This window comes from Oncorhynchus clarkii, chromosome 21, assembly GCF_045791955.1.
Source record: "Oncorhynchus clarkii lewisi isolate Uvic-CL-2024 chromosome 21, UVic_Ocla_1.0, whole genome shotgun sequence".
Classification (NCBI taxonomy): domain Eukaryota; kingdom Metazoa; phylum Chordata; class Actinopteri; order Salmoniformes; family Salmonidae; genus Oncorhynchus; species Oncorhynchus clarkii.
Genome location: NC_092167.1, coordinates 40013345 through 40032923, shown reverse-complemented (window position 1 = coordinate 40032923; position 19579 = coordinate 40013345). Strand labels below are relative to the sequence as shown.

General features: G+C 43.7%; 3 protein-coding genes across 5 annotated transcripts; 2 read left to right on the top strand and 1 right to left on the bottom strand.

Moving 5' to 3' along the window:
• The first annotated feature begins 159 nt into the window (after positions 1-159).
• Positions 160-7987, top strand: LOC139379007 (uncharacterized). 3 transcript variants are annotated; one of them, XM_071121712.1, is made up of 6 exons: positions 631-918; positions 1327-1381; positions 2028-2168; positions 2316-3012; positions 6399-6535; positions 7555-7987. In XM_071121712.1, the coding sequence occupies exons 2-6, from the start codon at positions 1367-1369 to the stop codon at positions 7666-7668; spliced, it is 1104 nt and encodes a 367-aa protein (XP_070977813.1). In that variant the 5' UTR covers positions 631-918; positions 1327-1366; the 3' UTR covers positions 7669-7987. The 3 variants fall into 3 exon arrangements, with proteins under 3 accessions (XP_070977812.1, XP_070977811.1, XP_070977813.1); XM_071121711.1 differs by lacking the exon at positions 631-918 and adding an exon at positions 160-221 and having other exon boundaries at positions 2028-3012; XM_071121710.1 differs by having other exon boundaries at positions 577-918; positions 2028-3012.
• Positions 7988-8119: 132 nt separating this feature from the next.
• On the top strand, positions 8120-11940 carry LOC139379008 (glycolipid transfer protein domain containing 2a). The gene is made up of 5 exons (XM_071121714.1): positions 8120-8538; positions 8640-8710; positions 9534-9751; positions 9882-10250; positions 10444-11940. The coding sequence occupies exons 1-5, from the start codon at positions 8454-8456 to the stop codon at positions 10670-10672; spliced, it is 972 nt and encodes a 323-aa protein (XP_070977815.1). The 5' UTR covers positions 8120-8453; the 3' UTR covers positions 10673-11940.
• Positions 11892-16601, bottom strand: LOC139379006 (uncharacterized). The gene is made up of 6 exons (XM_071121709.1): positions 16430-16601; positions 16295-16331; positions 15878-16155; positions 12589-15586; positions 12298-12388; positions 11892-12094 (listed from the first exon to the last, which is right to left on the bottom strand). The coding sequence occupies exons 1-6, from the start codon at positions 16486-16488 to the stop codon at positions 11931-11933; spliced, it is 3627 nt and encodes a 1208-aa protein (XP_070977810.1). The 5' UTR covers positions 16489-16601; the 3' UTR covers positions 11892-11930.
• Between the last annotated feature and the right edge of the window lie 2978 nt (positions 16602-19579).

Here is a 19579-nt window from a genome sequence, read left to right as displayed (position 1 = left end):
TTGTGTGACTGGTGTGTGTGTACCCTGGTTCAGGTTTGTATACAGATGTTTGTTTATAAGCTCTGTCCTGTTAGGGAGAATGTTCTTAGAGGGAACAACAGGTTGTGCGCTTATCCGCTTCCAGGAAGATTAAAACAAGTTCCCTTTTCTGAAACCACTGCTCACACACATCCTGACATCAACACACACCCTTCTGCATAACTGACTAAAGTCTATCAGTGGTAAAGTATATGATTATATGTTTATGTATTGCATGTTATGAATAGGTTATATAATTATATTGGAGGAAGGGGGCAGAGGGGTCAGGTGGTAATTAAGGGCAACAACCCCTGAACCTCAGCTGTAAAGGGACGTTAATTATTAATGCACGCATATTGGGGGGATTTCCACTAGTTACAACAGCTACAAAGTAAAAGTTGGCTATATTGTAAAACTTAATGGGGAAAAAATAGCTTCGTGCTCTTAATTTATAGTTAGGCATAAGGTCAGCAGTAGTGTGGGTTGGATTAGGATTACAATCTTTAAAGAGAAATGGTCGAAATAGGCGGGGTTTATGACTTTGTGGCTGTGCTAACTATAGTGGCGACCAGTGGATGAAAGAGCCACAGCCTGATTTGGCACAGACAGGACGTCGGAGTAGTCTGTATGTGTTTGTACCCCATTTACAGAACTGGGAGGTTGAGTGCTCCTGTCAACGAGTGAAAACTGCGCTTGCATCGGGCGCTGTGAAAATGGCGGATGACTGCGCTAGGCTCAGTACAATAATTGGTCAATGTTCGCACCGCAGACTTTGCCCGGTGAGGGAGTGTTGTGTGTACGGAAATCCAGTAATGTGGCGCGAGCAGCTGTCAAGCAAAACTAGTAGCGGAACGGGGGCTCCTCGGGCTGTCAAGCGAGTCGACCGCTGGAGCGCGCAAGGTGAGTAGACTAGAATGGGTGTATGATTCGTCTTTTAACACAGATCTTGGATCCGATAATCCTACCCAAACCACTATCGGGGGATGGCAGAGACCGCGGGCAGATTAATCCCTCTTTCAATTCGCGGTGATCATTAGGCACAATAAACTATAGGCTACCGCTGGCGTCCATTTCTAACGGGCATAACCAAGCCAAATAACGCAGTTTTCACTCAGAGAAGCATGATTTTATTTTAATGTTTATTTTCGCGTTTTTTATATTTATTTGATGCTGAAAATCACCTCATCACTGTCTATAGACATCAGCCCTTGATTGGCCAAGCTCTGTGTTCTCTGAGGAGCGCAAAACCGATTGGATTAGAGGTGTGCACACTGCACAGATGTTATGAATGTGTTTCTCTGTGTGCAGGGCTATAGCCCAGACCCCCATTGATACTACTGCTGCTGCCATGGAGAGGAAAGAGGTAATATATCGGAATATTTAATTGTGATTCAATGAAACAGGATCTGTTGCAGAACGTCTGATCATCATACCCAATGGTGTAAAGTGTACTACTTAAGTAGTTTTTTGGGGTATCTGTACTTTTATATTTTTGACTACACTACATTCCTAAAGAAAATAATGTACTTTTTACTCCATTCATTTTCTCTGAAACATTTCGAATGCTTAGCAGGACAGGAAAATTGTCAAATTCATACTTATCTGATCTGGCAGACTCACTAAACACAAATGCTTAGTTTGTAAATTATGTCTGAGTGTTGGAGTGTGCCCCTTGCTATCCTTAAAAAAACATGAAAATGATGCCATCTGGTTTACAAAATATAAGGAATTTGAAATTATTTTGACTTTTACTTTCAATATTTAAGTATTACTTTTGACACTTAAGTATATTTAAAACCAAATACTTTTACTCCAGTAGTATTTTACTATGTGGCTTTCACTTTTACTTGAGTAATTTTCTATTAATGTATCTTTTACTTTTACTCAAGTATGACAATTGGGTACTTTTTCCACCACTGATCATACACCACCCCCCCCCCCCCCCCTCTCTCTACCTCTCCTTCTTTCTCTCTTCTGTCTCTCTCTCTCTTTCTTGTCCTCTCCTTCAGCATCCAGTTGGAGAAGTCCTCATCATTCCAATGAGATCTTCAACATCACTTTCGCCCCAGGATTCAGCTCGACACCTTCCCCTTCCCCTTCAGCCCTCCTCCCCTCCTCCACCCCTCTCTCTGTCCAGTCCCCAGCTCCAGGCTGAGTTTCTGAGAAGAGCTCCCAGAGCTGCTTCCCCTGACAACGACTCGGCTAGACACCAAAACCTTCTCCACCAACCCTCTCCCTCTGTCTCCCCCTTCTCCTCCCCTCCTCCACCCCTCTCTCTGGCCAGTCCCCAGCTCCAGGCTGAGTTTCTGAGAAGAGCTCCCAGAGCTGCTTCCCCTGACAACGACTCGGCTAGACACCAAAACCTTCTCCACCAACCCTCTCCCTCTGTGTCCTCCCCTCCTCCCCCTCTTTCCTCCCCTCCTCCACCCCTCTCTCTGTCCAGTCCCCAGCTCCAGGCTGAGTTTCTGAGAAGAGCTCCCAGAGCTGCTTCCCCTGACAACGACTCGGCTAGACACCAAAACCTTCTCCACCAACCCTCTCCCTCTGTCTCCCCCTTCTCCTCCCCTCCTCCCCCTCTTTCCTCCCCTCCTCCACCCCTCTCTCTGTCCAGTCCCCAGCTCCAGGCTGAGTTTCTGAGAAGAGCTCCCAGAGCTGCTTCCCCCGACAACGATTCGGCTAGACACAAAAATCTTCCCCACCAACCCTCTCCCTCTGTCTCCCCCTCTGTGTCCCTCTTCTCCTCCCCTCCTACCCCTCTTTCCTCCCCTCCTCCACCTCTTTCCTCCCCTCCTCCACCCCTCTCCTTGTCCAGTCCCCAGCTCCAGGCTGAGTTTCTGAGGAGAGCAAGCCGTGGTCTGAGAACTGTCTCCTGTGACACCAGCGATGTCCTCACCTCCCCCAGCTCCACCCTGGTCTCCCCCTTTACCTCCATCACCACCTCCACCCTTACCTCCCCCCCACAGCCCCTGTCCTCCTCCATGCCCACTAAAGAGGGTGAGTTTTGAAGCAGTGCCATGGTCTAGTACTGATAGTAGTCATGTGATGCTTGTCTCTCTCCAGTTCTCAGCTACTGAATAGTAGTAGTAGTGGTTGTGTCGTTATAGTATACTAGTAGTAATGTCGGTATAGTATACAAGTAGTATTGTCGGTATAGTATACTAGTAGTAATAGTGTCGTTATAGTATACTACTACTAGTAGTGTCATTATAGCATACTACTAATTGTAGTGTCGTTATTGCATACTAGTGTCGTTATAGAGTAGCAGTTGTGTCGTTATAGTATACTTCTAATTGTAGTGTCGTTATAGTAAACTACCACCAGTAGTAGAAGTGGTAGTGTAGTTATAGTAAACTAGTAGTAGTGTAGTCGTAGTTATAGTAAACTACCAGTAGTAGTAGTAGTGGTAGTAGTAGTAGTGTAGTTATAGTATACTAGTAGAAGTAGTAGTGGTGTTATAGTATACCAGTAGTAGTAAGGGAGTTACAGTATACCAGTAGTAGTAATGGAGTTATAGTATACCAGTAGTAGTAATGGAGTTATAGTGTACTAGTAGTGGTAGTAGTGTCGTTATAGTATACTAGCAGTGGTAGTAGTGTCATTATAGAATACTAAGTAGTAGTAGTAGTGTAGTTGTAGTGTACTATTAGTAATGTACTTACAGTCTAATAGTATGCGTGTTACTATAGAATACTAGTAGTAGTGTCGTTATAGTATACTAGTAGTAGTGTTGTTTTAGTATACTAGTAGTAGTGTCGTTTTAGTATACTAGTAGTAGTGTCGTTTTAGTATACTGGTAGTAGTGGTGTAGTTATAGTATACTAGTAGTAGTGTAGTTATGGTACACTAGTGTTTGTAGTGTAGTTATAGTATACTAGTAGTGTAGTCATAGTAGTAGCCGTGGTGTAAAGTACTTCAGTAAAAATACTTGAAAGTACTACTTAAGTCTTTTTTTTAGTCTTAGTCGTTACTTTACTATTTATATTTTTGACTACTTTTTCTTCACTACATTCCTTTATTTTTTTTTGAATTTTTACCCCCTTTTCTCCCCAATTTCGTGGTATCCAATTGTTGTAGTAGCTACTATCTTGTCTCATCGCTGCAACTCCCGTACGGGCTCGGGAGAGACGAAGGTTGAAAGTCATGCGTCCTCCGATACACAACCCAACCTAGCCGCACTGCTTCTTAACACAGTGCGCATCCAACCCGGAAGCCAGCCGCACCAATGTGTCGGAGGAAACACCGTGCACCTGGCAACCTTGGCTAGCGCGCACTGCGCCCGGCCCCGCCACAGGAGTCGCTGGTGCGCGATGAGACAAGGACATCCCTACCGACCAAGCCCTCCCTAACCCGGACGACGCTGGGCCAATTGTGCGTCGCCCCATGGACCTCCCGGTCGCGGCCGGTTACAACAGAGCCTGGGCGCGAACCCAGAGTCTCTGATGTCACAGCTGGCGCCACCCGGGAGGCCTTCACTACATTCCTAAAGAAAATAATGTACTTTTTACTCAATACGTTTTCTCTGAAACCCAAACGTACTCGTTACATTTTGAATGCTTAGCAGGACAGGAAAATTGTCCAATTCATGTACTTAGCAAGAGAATATCCGTGGTCATCCCTGTTGCTTCTGATCTTGCGGACTCACTAAACACAAATGCTTATTTTGTAAATGATGTCTGAGTGTTGGAGTGTGCCCTTGGCTATCCGTAAATAAAAAAACAAGAAAATGGTGCCGTCTGGTTTGCTTAATATAAGGAATTTTAAATTATTTATGCTTTTCAATACTTAAGTATATTTTAACAATTACATTTAGTTTTGATAATTTAGGATATTTAAAACCAAATACTTTTAGACTTTTAATCAAGTAGTATTTTACTGGGTGACTTTCACAAAGATACCTTAGTCATTTTCTAAGGTATCTTTACTTTTACTCAAGTATGACAATTGGGTACGTTTTCCACCACTGACTAGTAGGCTAGTTACAGTATACTAACAGTAGTAGTGCCATTATAGTATACTGCTGGTAGCAGTGTCATTATAGTATATTACTACTAGTAGTAATGTCGTTATAGTATACTAGTAGTAGTGTTGGTATATTATACTAGTAGTAGTGCCGTTACTGTATACTAGTAGCAGTGTAGTTATAGTATACATGCAGGAGTGCAGTTATAGTATACTAGTAGTAGTAGTTTAGTTATAGTATACTAGTAGAAGTGTAGTTATAGTGTACTAGTAGTAGTGATAGTGTAGTTATAGAATGTGTGTAGTAGTGTAGTTATAGTATACTAGTAGTGTAGTTATAGTATACTAGTAGTGTAGTTATAGTATACTAGTATTATTAGTGTAGTTATAGTATACTACCAGTAGTAGTGTAGTTATAGTATACTATTGTAGTAGTTGAGCAGTTATAGTATACTACTAGAGTAGTGTAGTTATGGTATACTAGTGGTAGTGTAGTTAGTGTACTAGGAGTAGTTTAGTTGTAGTATACCAGTAGTATACCAGTAGTGTAGTTATAATATACTACTATTAGTAGTAGTAGTAGTAGTAGTGTCATTGTAGTATACTAGCAATAGTTCAGTTATTGTATACTAGTGGTAGTATTGTAGTTATAGCATACTAGTAGTAGTAGTGTAGTTATAGTACACTAGTATTAGTAACAGAGTTATCATATACTAGTAGTAGTAGTGTAGTTATGGTATACCAGTAGTAGTAGTAGTGTAGTTATAGTATACTAGTAGCAGTGGTGTAAAGTACTTCATTAAAAATACGTGAAAGTACGACTTAAGTATTTTTGGGGGGTATCTGTACTTTACTGTTTATATTTTTGACTACTTTTACTTCACTACATTCCTAAAGAAAATAATGTACTTTTTATTCCATATATTTTCTCTGAAACGCAAAAGTACTTGTTACATTTTGAATGCTTCGCAGGACAGGAAATTTGTCCAATTCATGCACTTATCAAGAGAACATCCATGGTCATCCCTATTGCCTCTGATCTGGCTGTTTGTAAATTATGTCTAAGTGTTGGAGTGTGTCCCTGGCTATCCATAAATTAAAAAAACAAGAAAATGATGCCGTCTGGTTTACTTAATATAAGGAATCGTTATAGTATACAAGTAGTAGTGTCATTATAGTATACTAGTTGTACTTTTGTCATTATAGTATACTAGCTGTAGTGTAGTTATAGTATACTAGTTGTCGTAGTGTTGTTATATTATACTAGTAGTAGTTGTGTAGTTATAGTATACTTCTAGTAGTAGTGTAGTGTAGTTATGGTATACTAGTACAGTAGTAATGTGTATGTGTCCAGTCGAGCTGCTGTGTGTAACATAGTGGTGTACAATAACGTGTGTGTGTGTGTGTGTGTGTGTGTGTAGGTTGCACTACTCTCCTGTCTCTCTCCAGTCCTGGGCTGCTAACTGAGCTGTGTCAATCTCAGTCCCGTCCTATGAAGCACGTCTCTGTCTCTAAAGGACTCACCACTGTCTTCTCTGGACGGGGCAGGGGCATAACGGTAAGGTGTGTGTGTGTGTGTGTCACACCACTGTCTTCTCTGGACGGGGCAGGGGCATAACGGTAAGGTGTGTGTGTGTGTGTGTGTCACACCACTGTCTTCTCTGGATGGGGCAGGGGCATAAAGGTAAGGTGTGTGTGTGTGTCACACCACTGTCTTCTCTGGATGGGGCAGGGGCATAACGGTAAGGTGTGTGTGTGTGTGTGTCACACCACTGTCTTCTCTGGATGGGGCAGGGGCATAAAGGTAAGGTGTGTGTGTGTGTCACACCACTGTCTTCTCTGGACGGGGCAGGGGCATAACGGTAAGGTGTGTGTGTGTGTGTGTCACACCACTGTCTTCTCTGGATGGGGCAGGGGCATAACGGTAAGGTGTGTGTGTGTGTCACACCACTGTCTTCTCTGGATGGGGCAGGGGCATAAAGGTAAGGTGTGTGTGTGTGTGTGTGTGTCACACCACTGTCTTCTCTGGATGGGGCAGGGGCATAAAGGTAAGGTGTGTGTGTGTGTGTGTGTGTCACACCACTGTCTTCTCTGGATGGGGCAGGGGCATAAAGGTAAGGTGTGTGTGTGTGTGTGTGTGTCACACCACTGTCTTCTCTGGACGGGGCAGGGGCATAACGGTAAGGTGTGTGTGTGTGTGTCACACCACTGTCTTCTCTGGATGGGGCAGGGGCATAAAGGTAAGGTGTGTGTGTGTGTGTGTGTCACACCACTGTCTTCTCTGGACGGGGCAGGGGCATAACGGTAAGGTGTGTGTGTGTGTGTCACACCACTGTCTTCTCTGGACGGGGCAGGGGCATAAAGGTAAGGTGTGTGTGTGTGTGTGTGTGTGTGTCACACCACTGTCTTCTCTGGATGGGGCAGGGGCATAACGGTAAGGTGTGTGTGTGTGTCACACCACTGTCTTCTCTGGACGGGGGGAGGACAGAAAGTATTTGGGGCAAGATGTGAGAATTTATGTACTGTGGTGTATATAAACTCTTCCTGACTCTCTCTCTCTCTCTCTCTGTGCTCCAGAATCCTAGCCCTGCCACTGCCTCAGGAGCAGCCAACCAGACACTCCGCTCAGACTCCATGGCCAATAGGAGAGGACAGGCAGGTCCCAGGCTGTCTAATGGGACAAAGCGTTAGACTAAGCTAAAGTGCCCCTGATGACCCCAGCTACTGTATAATGTAATTGAAATGAATGAAAACCAGCAGTCCTGTGGCCCTCCGGGGCCTGGAGTTGAGAACTGAATGACACATTATCAAACACTATCTATACTGCCATGTGCCATTGCCAACACACTAACATCAGACACAATGCCAACCCACCGACAGACTTACACACACACACACTGTAATACACCCACACACACACTGTACCTCTTCATGTAAGACATGGAAAGCAATGTGGTGAGGTGAAGCAGGTCTCTCTCTGTAAAAAAATAAATTATCAAATGTATCACAACATACTTGTTTGTCTCTATTGTGTGTGTGTGTAACTTCACTGATAAGATCCAACCCATGGCCAGAGTCTAGAGACATCATGAGATACAGGGACTGTGTGTGTGCGTTGATAGAGGGCTGATGAAACAGTGGTTGAGATAAGAGCCAAAGGTTAAAGGTCAAGTACAGAGTGTTCCAGGAGGTGTGGCTTAAAGAGGAAGTGTTTCTTTACTGTAATGGATTTAGAAAGAGAGGGAAAGGAAAACAATACTAAGAAATAGTGTAAGCTGCAAAGGGACAAGAAGATAGAGAGATAAGATATAGAGAAATACAGCTAGGGTGGACAGCCGTTTACTACTAGTTAGTTGTATTCCCCAGCCGGGTCTCTCTGTCGCGAATAGCCTGGGGATGAGGTTACCTACCAGTATGTGAGGGGTGGTCTACTGAGTGTGTCTGTGTTCAGGACAGTACCTGTTTGTGTAGACAAGATGGGCATTAATGGGCGACTGCAACGCTACCTGCTGCCAGCCTCCATCATGGCTCTGCTGCTCTTCCTCAGTTCTTTCTGGCTCCGTGAGTTTCCACTTTAACCATAGGATTTAGCTGATACTGTTCTCTGTGTGGCTGTGTGTGTATATTGTGACAAACTGTACACGTGTTTCTCTCGTTCTCAGCTCAGATTGCAATGCGTGATTGTGAGACCTCCTGGCACCCCTGTCTGAGTTTCAATTTCTACCTTCCAACAGTGAGTACACACACACACACAATTTAGCCTGTAGGGAAATGTCTTAACAGTTAGTTAGTTGTTCTATAATTTACATTGTAGTGTGAAACCAAGTGATAGATTGTAATATATAATAAAGATAAATAGGACATACACTACGTGGCCAAAATTATTTGGACACCTGCTCGTTGAACATCTCATTCCAAAATCATGGGCATTAATGTGGAGTTGGTCCCCCTTTGCTGCTATAACAGCCTCCACTCTTCTGGGAAGGATTTCCACTAGATGTTGGAACATTGCTTCTGGGACTTGCTTCCATTCAGCCATAAGAGCATTAGTGAGGTCGAGTACTGATGTTGGGCGATTAGGCCTGGCTTGCAGTCGGCATTCCAATGGTGATATTAGGCGTGTGTGCGGCTGCTCGGCCATGGAAACCCATTTCATTACGCTCCCAACGAAACAGTTCTTGTGCTGACGTTGCTTCCAGAGGCAGTTTAGAACGTGGGAGTGAGTGTTGCAACCGAGGACAGACAATTTTTCAGCACTCCGCTGTCCCATTCTGTGAGCTTTTGTGGCCTACCACTTCATGGCTGAGCCATTGTTGCTCCTGAAAGTTTCCACTTCACAATAACATCACTTACAAGTTTACCAGGGCAGCTTTACTGTCAGTGTTTGTCTATGGAAATTGCATGGCTGTGTGCTCAGTTTATACACCTGTCAGCAACAGGTGTGCCTGAAATAGCTGAATTGACTCATTTGAAAGGGTGTCCACATACTTTTGGTCATGTAATGTAGATATGATACTTCATCTTCTCCGCCTCTCTCCCTCTCTCTCCTGTTCCAGCTGGAGAGCCCTGGTATTCCTCATCCAGGAGGGGTGCAGAGTGGGGGACAGCAGGGTGAGAGGGGTGTAGTGTTGGGTTCTGTGCCCCCTCTCCAGGTGTGTCAAGGTCAACAATTCCAGGTGTGGCGTCTCATGTCCCACCTGACCTCTTCCATGGCTACGCACTCTGATGATGTTCTGCTGGAGCACTACCTCTACAGCTGGGACGAACTCATCAAGTACGTTGTGTGTGTGTCTGTGTGTGAGAGTGTTTATAAGGGGAACACCTTTTAAACTTGCCATAAATGATACAGTAAGGAGTTGTTAGGTGAAGGGCTCTACATTGATTCCCCACTCCTCTCTCTCTAGGTTTATGGAATCTCTCGGACCTCTGGTCAGTTTTTTCTCTCAGAAGGTCAAAGATAAGATCGCTGTCATCAGAGAGCTGGCCCAGCAGGAGAAAGAGGCCCTTGAGAAACAAAGTCCAGTAGAAGGACACTCTGGACTACAAACTCGCACATCAGGACTACAAGGCCCAGCGGCCTACAGTTCAGTGCGTTCCATGGTGGAGTCGGAGCTGCAAAGGGGCTTGGTGAACTTCAGTGTGCGGACGCGCTCCGGCTGCAGAAATCTGCTGAGGCTCCACCGTTCGCTGCTCTGGATCCTGCTGCTACTGCAGGGCCTGGGGGAGGGACCGGACGCACAGGGGGTTTACCGCACCCCTGGGGAGCTCTGCAGGTATCTTTAGATAGAAAACATGCACACACACACTCAAAATGTTACTTCACAATTTCACTAAATTATTGAAGACCAAGTCTCACACTACCCATAGCCTGATGGCCATGCCAGCTTGCCAGTATCGTGGGCGCAGATGCCTGCTCTCTCACTCATGCACACACACACTAACCCTAACCTTGCCCTTGTTCCCTAGGGATGCGTACACCGTGGCCCTGGCCCCCCATCACCCCTGGTTGATCCGCAGTGCGGCTGAGCTGGTGTTTGTAGCTCTGCCAGACAGAAGAGTGTTCCTGGATATAGTTTGTGTGAGAAAAGAGGAGGAGGTTGGGCCGGTGCTCAACATTGTTGTAGACGTTATGAGAGAGGTATACACACGCACACAGAGCATACTGGAAGAACACAACATGATAGAGCTGCCATAGAAAGACACAGACAGACAGACAGGTATGCCAGCACACATAGCCTGCACAGACTGTAAAGACACGTGATAGAAAGACTGTAGAAACACACAGCAACTCCGTTAGTTAGGCCTACCATATAAGCCTGTTAACAACTGTATATGTAGAAAAGCCCTTATAACTAATGAGAACCGTGGAATACTTGCTTTGTGTCAGTGAAAGGAGTGAATAAACATGTTATTTATTCACATGTCTGTAGTTGTTCTTCTGTGTGTGTGTCTACTGCTGTAAATCACAGAAGTAGAATTAAGTACCTGGATCACCAGGCAGGCACTCTGTCCTTCTACAGTGTCTCTGACACAATGACCCTCCTCCACAGTGTCCAGACCAGATTCACGCAGCCCCTCTATCCTGGGTTCTGGCTTCATTGCTTTAAGACCACAGCTGTGTTATGTGAGTTAGACTAGAGTCCTATGTCAGTGATGCTTTACCCTACTATTATGTGAATTGTTTATTTCCTTCTTCTGTGACCCCCAGAGGATTGGCTCTCACAGATTGAGCTCTCTGTAGTCTAGATAGAATTTGAGGTTATGGTTTACCATGCCTTACTATTCTGTGAGGTTTTCCTTTTCTTTGAATAGCAGAGGATTGACTTTCACAGATTCAGTTATTTCTAGAATTCAAAGTTATTTTCCCCAAATCCTATGATGTTGAACATGAATCTGTATCTCCGGTGAGACTTTACCTCTGAAGGCAGCATGTGATAGGCCATACATTGTTTTCAGAATAATTTCTTAACCCGTTCTTTCCCTTTGTAATCGTGTACTCTTTTTCAGAGGTAGCCATTTGTTATGTAGGCTACAGTGCATATGTTGCTGTATATTCTATGTGTATTTATCCTAGATCTCTCACATGCTTGATGTTACAGGTCCCCTCGAGGTCCATATTATACCAATAGTTTTTCAAGCAAATGAAGTAAGTAGTTTACTGAGCCCTTATTTACAGTGTTCACTCAATATTGACAATGCTGAAGCAAATGCAAACTGATAAATAAACAGCGTGTTTGTTGAGCATCTGATTAGTGAACTACTTCTTTCACATTCAGAGCCTCCTAATGCTCTAGTGGCAATCACAAAGCAGCATGAATACTCTGTTTTGAAATACATTTAACCAAGTGAGTTACATTTAATTTTACAGTGTCTTTTTTGTGAAAAACGACATGAAAAGATAACAAGGAAATTAATTGAATGCAGTAAATCTTTATTTTATTAATTAAGTGTTGTTATTTGTTAGATTGACATTTTAAGGTGTTCCTAAAGCATTTGTTGATGGCCGAGAACATCCTGACAAAGATGGAGGGTTTGTGTTTCTTCTCCTTGGGTTGAGAAGTGGAGAGACAACTCTCTTGAAGTGGAGCCATGACAGCCTTTGGCACTGTGTTGGGTACTAGAGACCGAAGGGAAAGTTGGCAAGACCTTTAGTCATCAAACCTACATGGACTTGGTTTTAAAATTATTGTGTGCTCATCCTTTCATGTTGCTAATGTTGTGGGACTGTGAAATATTATGCCGTTTATATATATTTATATATATTTGATCAGAGTTTATATAAAAAACTGTGATAAAATAATAATTAGCCGTTAGACTTACATATGCAATGGTCCTCTTCCCGGGGAACCTTAATCTGGTCCTGGGCTTCCTCTGAGGGCTGTACCTGCTTTTTGTTGCGCCGCCTGAAGCACTTATTGTTTCAAAATAAAATGTCTTACTGAATGTAATTCTTAAAACAACATAATTTATACAATAGCAACAAGTATAAAGTAATGCCATTGAGAGGTTTTCATATTGTGTAATAAGATACCCAACAGCAAGTAATAAACACCCAAAAAATTACAGCAAAACTCAATTATGACATTTCACATAGACCCATTTCTGGTTTACCTTGAGGTTGAGTCTGAACTTGGAAATCTTTGGGAGGAATCTGAACCTCCATTTGCCTTGTTTCACAGCCCGAGGAGAACTGGAATCACTCTGGGCCTGCTCCACAGACCCAGTAGCAATGATGGATGCCTCTCTGTCATGGATGTTGTCCTCCACTGTGTGATTAGAGGCTCCAGAAATGTTGTCCATCACTTGGTGACAGATCGCGCTTGTGAACAGATTCACTGTGTCATCGTAAACCTGCGAAGAACTAGCAGACACCAGAGAGCTACTACCATCAAGTACAGTCACTAGAGAAGTAGTGGAAATTGAGCTGCGGTGACTAGATGTGCTCGACGGAACATCGTAAAGGGAGGCTTCCTGATCCAAGCCCCACAATGAAGGAGGCAAGATCAAAGGAAGCAGCAATTGCTTCACTAACTCCTCAGCGAACATGTAGATGAGTTTGGAGGAGAAGGGTTTCCCCACTTGGTTTTCCCTCCTTGCTAGGTTAAGCAAAACTGTGTCAGAGACACACTTAGCGACTGCCACCGATTTGATTAGTGGGATGCTGTTCTGCTCCCGAATGAGGCTCTCAAGTTGAGCAACAAGGTCATGGCACAATGAGTGAATCTTCTCCTTTGAGATAAGTTCTTCTAGTGATGTTAGATCAGAGTCTGGAGAAGTGATCTGCTGCATCACTTCAGGATCAAGATGTTCAATGATGAAGCTCACCACACCATTCAGGGTTTTTCCTAGGTCACTCAATGAGGCCCCGGATGCAACATCATCTCTTGCATCAATACATGTGCTTCTAATGACAGGGAAGCTACTGTCCAGTAACTCAGTTGACATTGGAGTTCCTGGGAGAGTGTGAGTATTGTTCAATCTCTGAGACCTTGAGCCGTTTGAAGCAGTAGATAAAGAAGTTGAAGGCCTTTGAAGCTCTTGCCACTCTTGCTCTGTATCATCCTCACTGCATGTCTCCACACCCTCCAGCATCATTCCCACAATGCCATGGAGTTGCACCAGCTCCCGTGAGGTCATCAATTCCTCCGATCTGGTCATTTCCTCTTGGATGGCAAGCAAGATTTGACTGCTGCTTTTTTTGGCTTGCATTATGATAGCATCTGTGGTTTTTACATCTGGTTGATGATGCCGGATGAAAAACTCTCTCAGGTTGTTCCGCAGGTGCCTATAAATAGTCTGTGCTGTAGACCAAAGTTTAAAGTCAGAAATGGCAACACCACTTTGCCAGCTCTTGCTTGATGTCTCAGAATAACTTGTGGTACCATGTAGAAGGGCAGAATCAGTTGGCTGTAGACTATCAGTTAATTCGGTGGTCTGCAACAGGCTCTTCATGTCTTTCACAACGGCTGCAACAACACCAAAAGAGGATGAGTCCATGCTCATAAAGGAAGTTGAGGAGGAATCCTGTTGAATGCCAAAATCTGATTGACTGACCCGACTAGTGTGGGACTCTGATATGCTGGAACTTCCTGAGTTGGAAAAGCACCTGACAGATTCAATTAGGACTTGTTTTACTCGTTTCACAGCCTGTGTCTGAAATGTTTCACTGGAGAGTTCGCAAATTAATGCATTTGGAGAAACGCACAAACTCTCTGATGAAGAAGTTGCAGAGCTTGCGGCAGAGATGACCTTTAACCAAGCTATGACATGGTCCACAAACTCAGTAGCCAAAAGGGACGTATCCGATGACATCTTTTCATGTGAATATGTCAATTCTTCCTCAGGAACTTCTGGCTTGTAACATGACACAATTGTGCTCACAACCTCCTTAGTGGTAGAGTCGAGGTGAAGCTGAATGATCTGAGGGCTAAGAGCCATAAGTCTGGAGCTTTCGCTCTGATGTCTATGAAGAGCCACTTCTCCTGGTGATATGACCCCTGGAAGCATACGCTCATTCTTGTTGGATCCAAATAACTTTTGGATCAAAGTAGGAGCAGAAATGTTTTTAGCTTGCTCTAGATTCTCCTCTTTGTCTCGTTCTGAGCTGTTAGGGGCCAAAAGTCGAGAGTAAAATCCCCTCAGCGTATTCTGCAACCTTTTAGAAAGGTTAAGGGCCGCGGGTAGAGCTTTCATTTTTGTGAAATCTGATTGTGCAATACATGTCATATCGCTCAGAAAAAAATCCATAATTTCAGAGGCTTCAGAACCTACATTAATTGTAGTTGTTAAAAGTTCTGGCATAGCTGGCAGATTCCTTTCACTGGCCAGATTACATGAATGCTCAGGTGTGCAAGCAGACATTTGTGCAGATAGACTTCTGCTAGACCTAATGAGCACTTCGCTAATAGCGTTAGTGGCTTCTGACTTCAATTCACCACTGGAGAATTTCTCTATGGTTGTCATTACAGGAGATCCAAGCTTTTTCTCAGAAGGTGATAGTATGAGGATGTTTGGACTCACCAAGCTGCCAGAGGATACAGTCTCTTTCAGATTTTTTTCCTCTGCTAGGGAGTCTTCCAGAAGACCACCAACACTATCCCTTGAAGCCAAAACATTTACTTTGTGTGTTATTTCTCGAAGCACATCCATTGTTCCTTGCTCTCCTCCCTGGCATTCTCTGGAGTTGACCATAACAGCCATGACCTCTCCTGTCAATGGTGCAAGAGAAGCCTCAATGTCCACATTCTCCTTAGATGGATTGGTTTTGGCTTGAGGCGCAGCCTGTCCAGTGATTCCAAACCTCCGCAACTTGGCACAGATAACAGACACCAGCTTCTGGGCGGCCTGCATGGCATATCGCCTGCCAGTGTCACACAACACTGGTCTTGATTTACCTGAGCTGGAACAGGAGATGATCAGTGAGATGTCAGAGTTCACCTGACTCACAACATCTCTGACCAAAGATCTGGTCAATCCAGGTGAGCCAGAAGAGCAGGGTTGATCACCCAGCGTTTGGAGAATTGTGGCCTCTGTGATCCCAAAGAGGGCATTCAGAGGATCTGTCAGTCGAACGTCTACTCGATGTGCCCTCTGCAACGACGTCTGGGAACTTCAAAACAAACACAAGAATTTATCAGTCTTGGCTAATGTTTACATATTGATCTCTGCAAATCAATACTTTAAATTCACCTAAATCCCAATAATTATAATATTTGGTTCTCTGAAGATGTGGTGTCTGCCTTCTTACTTTACCATAAAAACAAGTTGTTCATTAGCTTTTCATTCTTAGAAGTGTCATATGCTGTGTAATGTGTGAAAAAGTTGGTTTGAATTCAGTATGTACACGGTGCTAAGATCAGTCAGGTCAGGCACACAGTTGAAGTGTGGTCGGTGAACATACCTTGTGGAAGAACGTGGAGTGGGTGTGTGGGAGCTGTAATAATGTCTGCCACTGCCAGGCCTCTTAGGTAGACCATCTTCATTCAATTTCACCACATGTTCCTGGATGCTTGCAATGTTGGCGCACTCTGATCCAGTCAGCGAGGGAGAGGAACTAGCTTCTCCAGCGGAATCCAGCTCTAATATTTGTGCAAGGGTCGGGATGAGGATCTCTACCGCAATGTGGGAAACCGTTTTCGCTATCTTCCTACACATTTTGGCAAGTTGTACTTTGGTTGTCTGTTTCAATACAAAAAAAGAGCATAATATTTATTCTTGAGGGGCTGTGTTGTCAAGTGCTTAGTTAGTCAATATGATAAACTTCATGTCCAACTTTCTATCAAATAATCACACATCAAATGTTGACAGATAAACTTACAGGATTTCTCATGCCCTCCTGAATCACCTTCCACTGCCTGATAAAGACACAAGTTAACATGTTCAGTTGTTTTGTAGTGGTCCAGACAGGGTTGTTGTATAAAGAATGGATGCTATTTAAAGATTTTGAGCATACCTATCAGTGAGATTCCTCATGAAATTGATGAGGATTGGGAAGCAGACGTCCTCTTCCATTCCTGAGGGGTAAAGTTGACTCTTGCGTAATTCCTCATGTAAGAGTTGAATTACGGCCGCTCTGTTTCGGTATTTATCTGGATAGTGAGCTCGGGGTGAACAGAATGCCACTGAGGAACCTAAAGGACAAAAATAAATTTGTTTTTAAAATAATGAATCTGCACAACAAAAGGAACAAAAACAGTACATGTACTAGGAAAATAAATAGTTTAATATAGAAAAATCTCTAACCTTCTTCAGTGCCTTGGTCTGCTGATTTTTGGGGGGCCTTCAAGAATACAGTTTTCAAATCACACATTATTATTTGTAACATCAAGTTAAAGCAGTCCATTATTTAGCCAATTGACAGCAAGATAGATTCAAACCTAGAAAATAACGCAAGTGGCCAGAGGACCAATCACACCTTCTTCTCATTCTTTCTATCCTATACAGTGTTTATCAAAATGAAAGTAAGGAGTTTTTTTAATATGTAGAGATTCTGTAAACTTTTTGTTGAAAAGCTGTGAAGCTGTTGAAAGACTGCCTCCTTTTCATCTGACATTGAATCAAGTTTGTAAAATGAAACAGGATAGATTAAAACCTAGCAAAAAAAATGTAAAAAATGATAAGAGGACCAATCTTACCTTGCCAGACATGACCTTCTTCTCTTCCTTTAGTTGAGCGTCTGGTTTCTCTGCCTCCACCTCCTCTTCCATCCCTTTCTCCTGGTGGCTATCTTCCAAGTCCTGTTGAAATCAAGTGTTGTTATAATCATCATAACTAGCCTGTAAAAAAATTATAGCAAAACTCAATAACATTTCACTTAGACCCATTTCTGGTTTACCTTGAGGTTGAGTCTGAACTTGGAAAACTTTGGGAGGAATCTGAACCTCCATTTGCCTTGTTTCACAGCCCGAGGAGAACTGGAATCACTCTGGGCCTGCTCCACAGACCCAGTAGCAATGATGGATGCCTCTCTGTCATGGATGTTGTCCTCCACTGTGTGACTAGAGTCTCCAGAAATGTTGTCCATCACTTGGTGACAGATCGTGCTTGTGAACAGATTCACTGTGTCATCGTAAACCTGCGAAGAACTAGCAGACACCAGAGAGCTACTACCATCAAGTACAGTCACTAGAGAAGTAGTGGAAATTGAGCTGCGGTGACTAGATGTGCTCGACGGAACATCGTAAAGGGAGGCTTCCTGATCCATTTCCCACAATGAGGGAGGCAAGATCAAAGGAAGCAGCAATTGCTTCACTAACTCCTCAGCGAACATGTAGATGAGTTTGGAGGAGAACGGTTTCCCCACTTGGTTTTCCCTCCTTGCTAGGTTAAGCAAAACTGTGTCAGAGACACACTTAGCGACTGCCACCGATTTGATTAGTGGGATGCTGTTCTGCTCCCGAATGAGGCTCTCAAGTTGAGCAACAAGGTCATGGCACAATGAGTGAATCTTCTCCTTTGAGATAAGTTCTTCTAGTGATGTTAGATCAGAGTCTGGAGAAGTGATCTGCTGCATCACTTCAGGATCAAGATGTTCAATGATGAAGCTCACCACACCATTCAGGGTTTTTCCTAGGTCACTCAATGAGGCCCCGGATGCAATATCATCTCTTGCATCAATACATGTGCTTCTAATGACAGGGAAGCTACTGTCCAGTAACTCAGTTGACATTGGAGTTCCTGGGAGAGTGTGAGTATTGTTCAATCTCTGAGACCTTGAGCCTTTTGAAGCAGTAGATAAAGAAGTTGAAGGCCTTTGAAGCTCTTGCCACTCTTGCTCTGTATCATCCTCACTGCAAATTGTCTCCACACCCTCCAGCATCATTCCCACAATGCCATGGAGTTGCACCAGCTCCCGTGAGGTCATCAATTCCTCCGATCTGGTCATTTCCTCTTGGATGGCAAGCAAGATTTGACTGCTGCTTTTTTTGGCTTGCATTATGATAGCATCTGTGGTTTTTACATCTGGTTGATGATGCCGGATGAAAAACTCTCTCAGGTTGTTCCGCAGGTGCCTATAAATAGTCTGTGCTGTAGACCAAAGTTTAAAGTCAGAAATGGCAACACCACTTTGCCAGCTCTTGCTTGATGTCTCAGAATAACTTGTGGTACCATGTAGAAGGGCAGAATCAGTTGGCTGTAGACTATCAGTTGATTCGGTGGTCTGCAACAGGCTCTTCATGTCTTTCACAACGGCTGCAACAACCCCAAAAGAGGATGAGTCCATGCTCATAAAGGAAGTTGAGGAGGAATCCTGTTGAATGCCAAAATCTGATTGACTGACCAGACTAGTGTGGGACTCTGATATGCTGGAACTTCCTGAGTTGGAAAAGCACCTGACAGATTCAATTAGGACTTGTTTCACTCGTTTCACAGCCTGTGTCTGAAATGTTTCACTGGAGAGTTCGCAAATTAATGCATTTGGAGAAACGCACAAACTCTCTGATGAAGAAGTTGCAGAGCTTGCGGCAGAGATGACCTTTAACCAAGCTATGACATGGTCCACAAACTCAGTAGCCAAAAGGGACGTATCCGATGACATCTTTTCATGTGAATATGTCAATTCTTCCTCAGGAACTTCTGGCTTGTAACATGACACAATTGTGCTCACAACCTCCTTAGTGGTAGAGTCGAGGTGAAGCTGAATGATCTGAGGGCTAAGAGCCATAGGTCTGGAGCTTTCGCTCTGATGTCTATGAAGAGCCACTTCTCCTGGTGATATGATCCCTGGAAGCATACGCTCACTCTTGTTGGATCCAAATAACTTTTGGATCAAAGTAGGAGCAGAAATGTTTTTAGCTTGCTCTAGATTCTCCTCTTTGTCTCGTTCTGAGCTGTTAGGGGCCAAAAGTCGAGAGTAAAATCCCCTCAGCGTATTCTGCAACCTTTTAGAAAGGTTAAGGGCCGCGGGTAGAGCTTTCATTTTTGTGAAATCTGATTGTGCGATACATGTCATATCGCTCAGAAAGGAATCCATAATTTCAGAGGCTTCAGAACCTACATTAATTGTAGTTGTTAAAAGTTCTGGCATAGCTGGCAGATTCCTTTCACTGGCCAGATTACATGAATGCTCAGGTGCGCAAGCAGACATTTGTGCAGATAGACT

Bases quoted from the DNA above. Each gene is read 5' to 3' on its own strand.
- LOC139379008 (XM_071121714.1), top strand. From the start codon at position 8,454: ATGGGCATTAATGGGCGACTGCAACGCTACCTGCTGCCAGCCTCCATC. The intron at 8,711-9,533 runs GTGAGTACACAC...CTCCTGTTCCAG, and splicing joins TCAATTTCTACCTTCCAACA to CTGGAGAGCCCTGGTATTCC. The intron at 9,752-9,881 runs GTACGTTGTGTG...CTCTCTCTCTAG, and splicing joins AGCTGGGACGAACTCATCAA to GTTTATGGAATCTCTCGGAC.
- LOC139379006 (XM_071121709.1), bottom strand. From the start codon at position 16,488: ATGGAAGAGGACGTCTGCTTCCCAATCCTCATCAATTTCATGAGGAAT. The intron at 16,332-16,429 runs GTATGCTCAAAA...TGTCTTTATCAG, and splicing joins ATGAGGAATCTCACTGATAG to GCAGTGGAAGGTGATTCAGG. The intron at 16,156-16,294 runs GTAAGTTTATCT...GTATTGAAACAG, and splicing joins AGGAGGGCATGAGAAATCCT to ACAACCAAAGTACAACTTGC.
- LOC139379007 (XM_071121711.1), top strand. The intron at 3,013-6,398 runs GTGAGTTTTGAA...GTGTGTGTGTAG, and splicing joins CTCCATGCCCACTAAAGAGG to GTTGCACTACTCTCCTGTCT. The intron at 6,536-7,554 runs GTAAGGTGTGTG...TCTGTGCTCCAG, and splicing joins GACGGGGCAGGGGCATAACG to AATCCTAGCCCTGCCACTGC.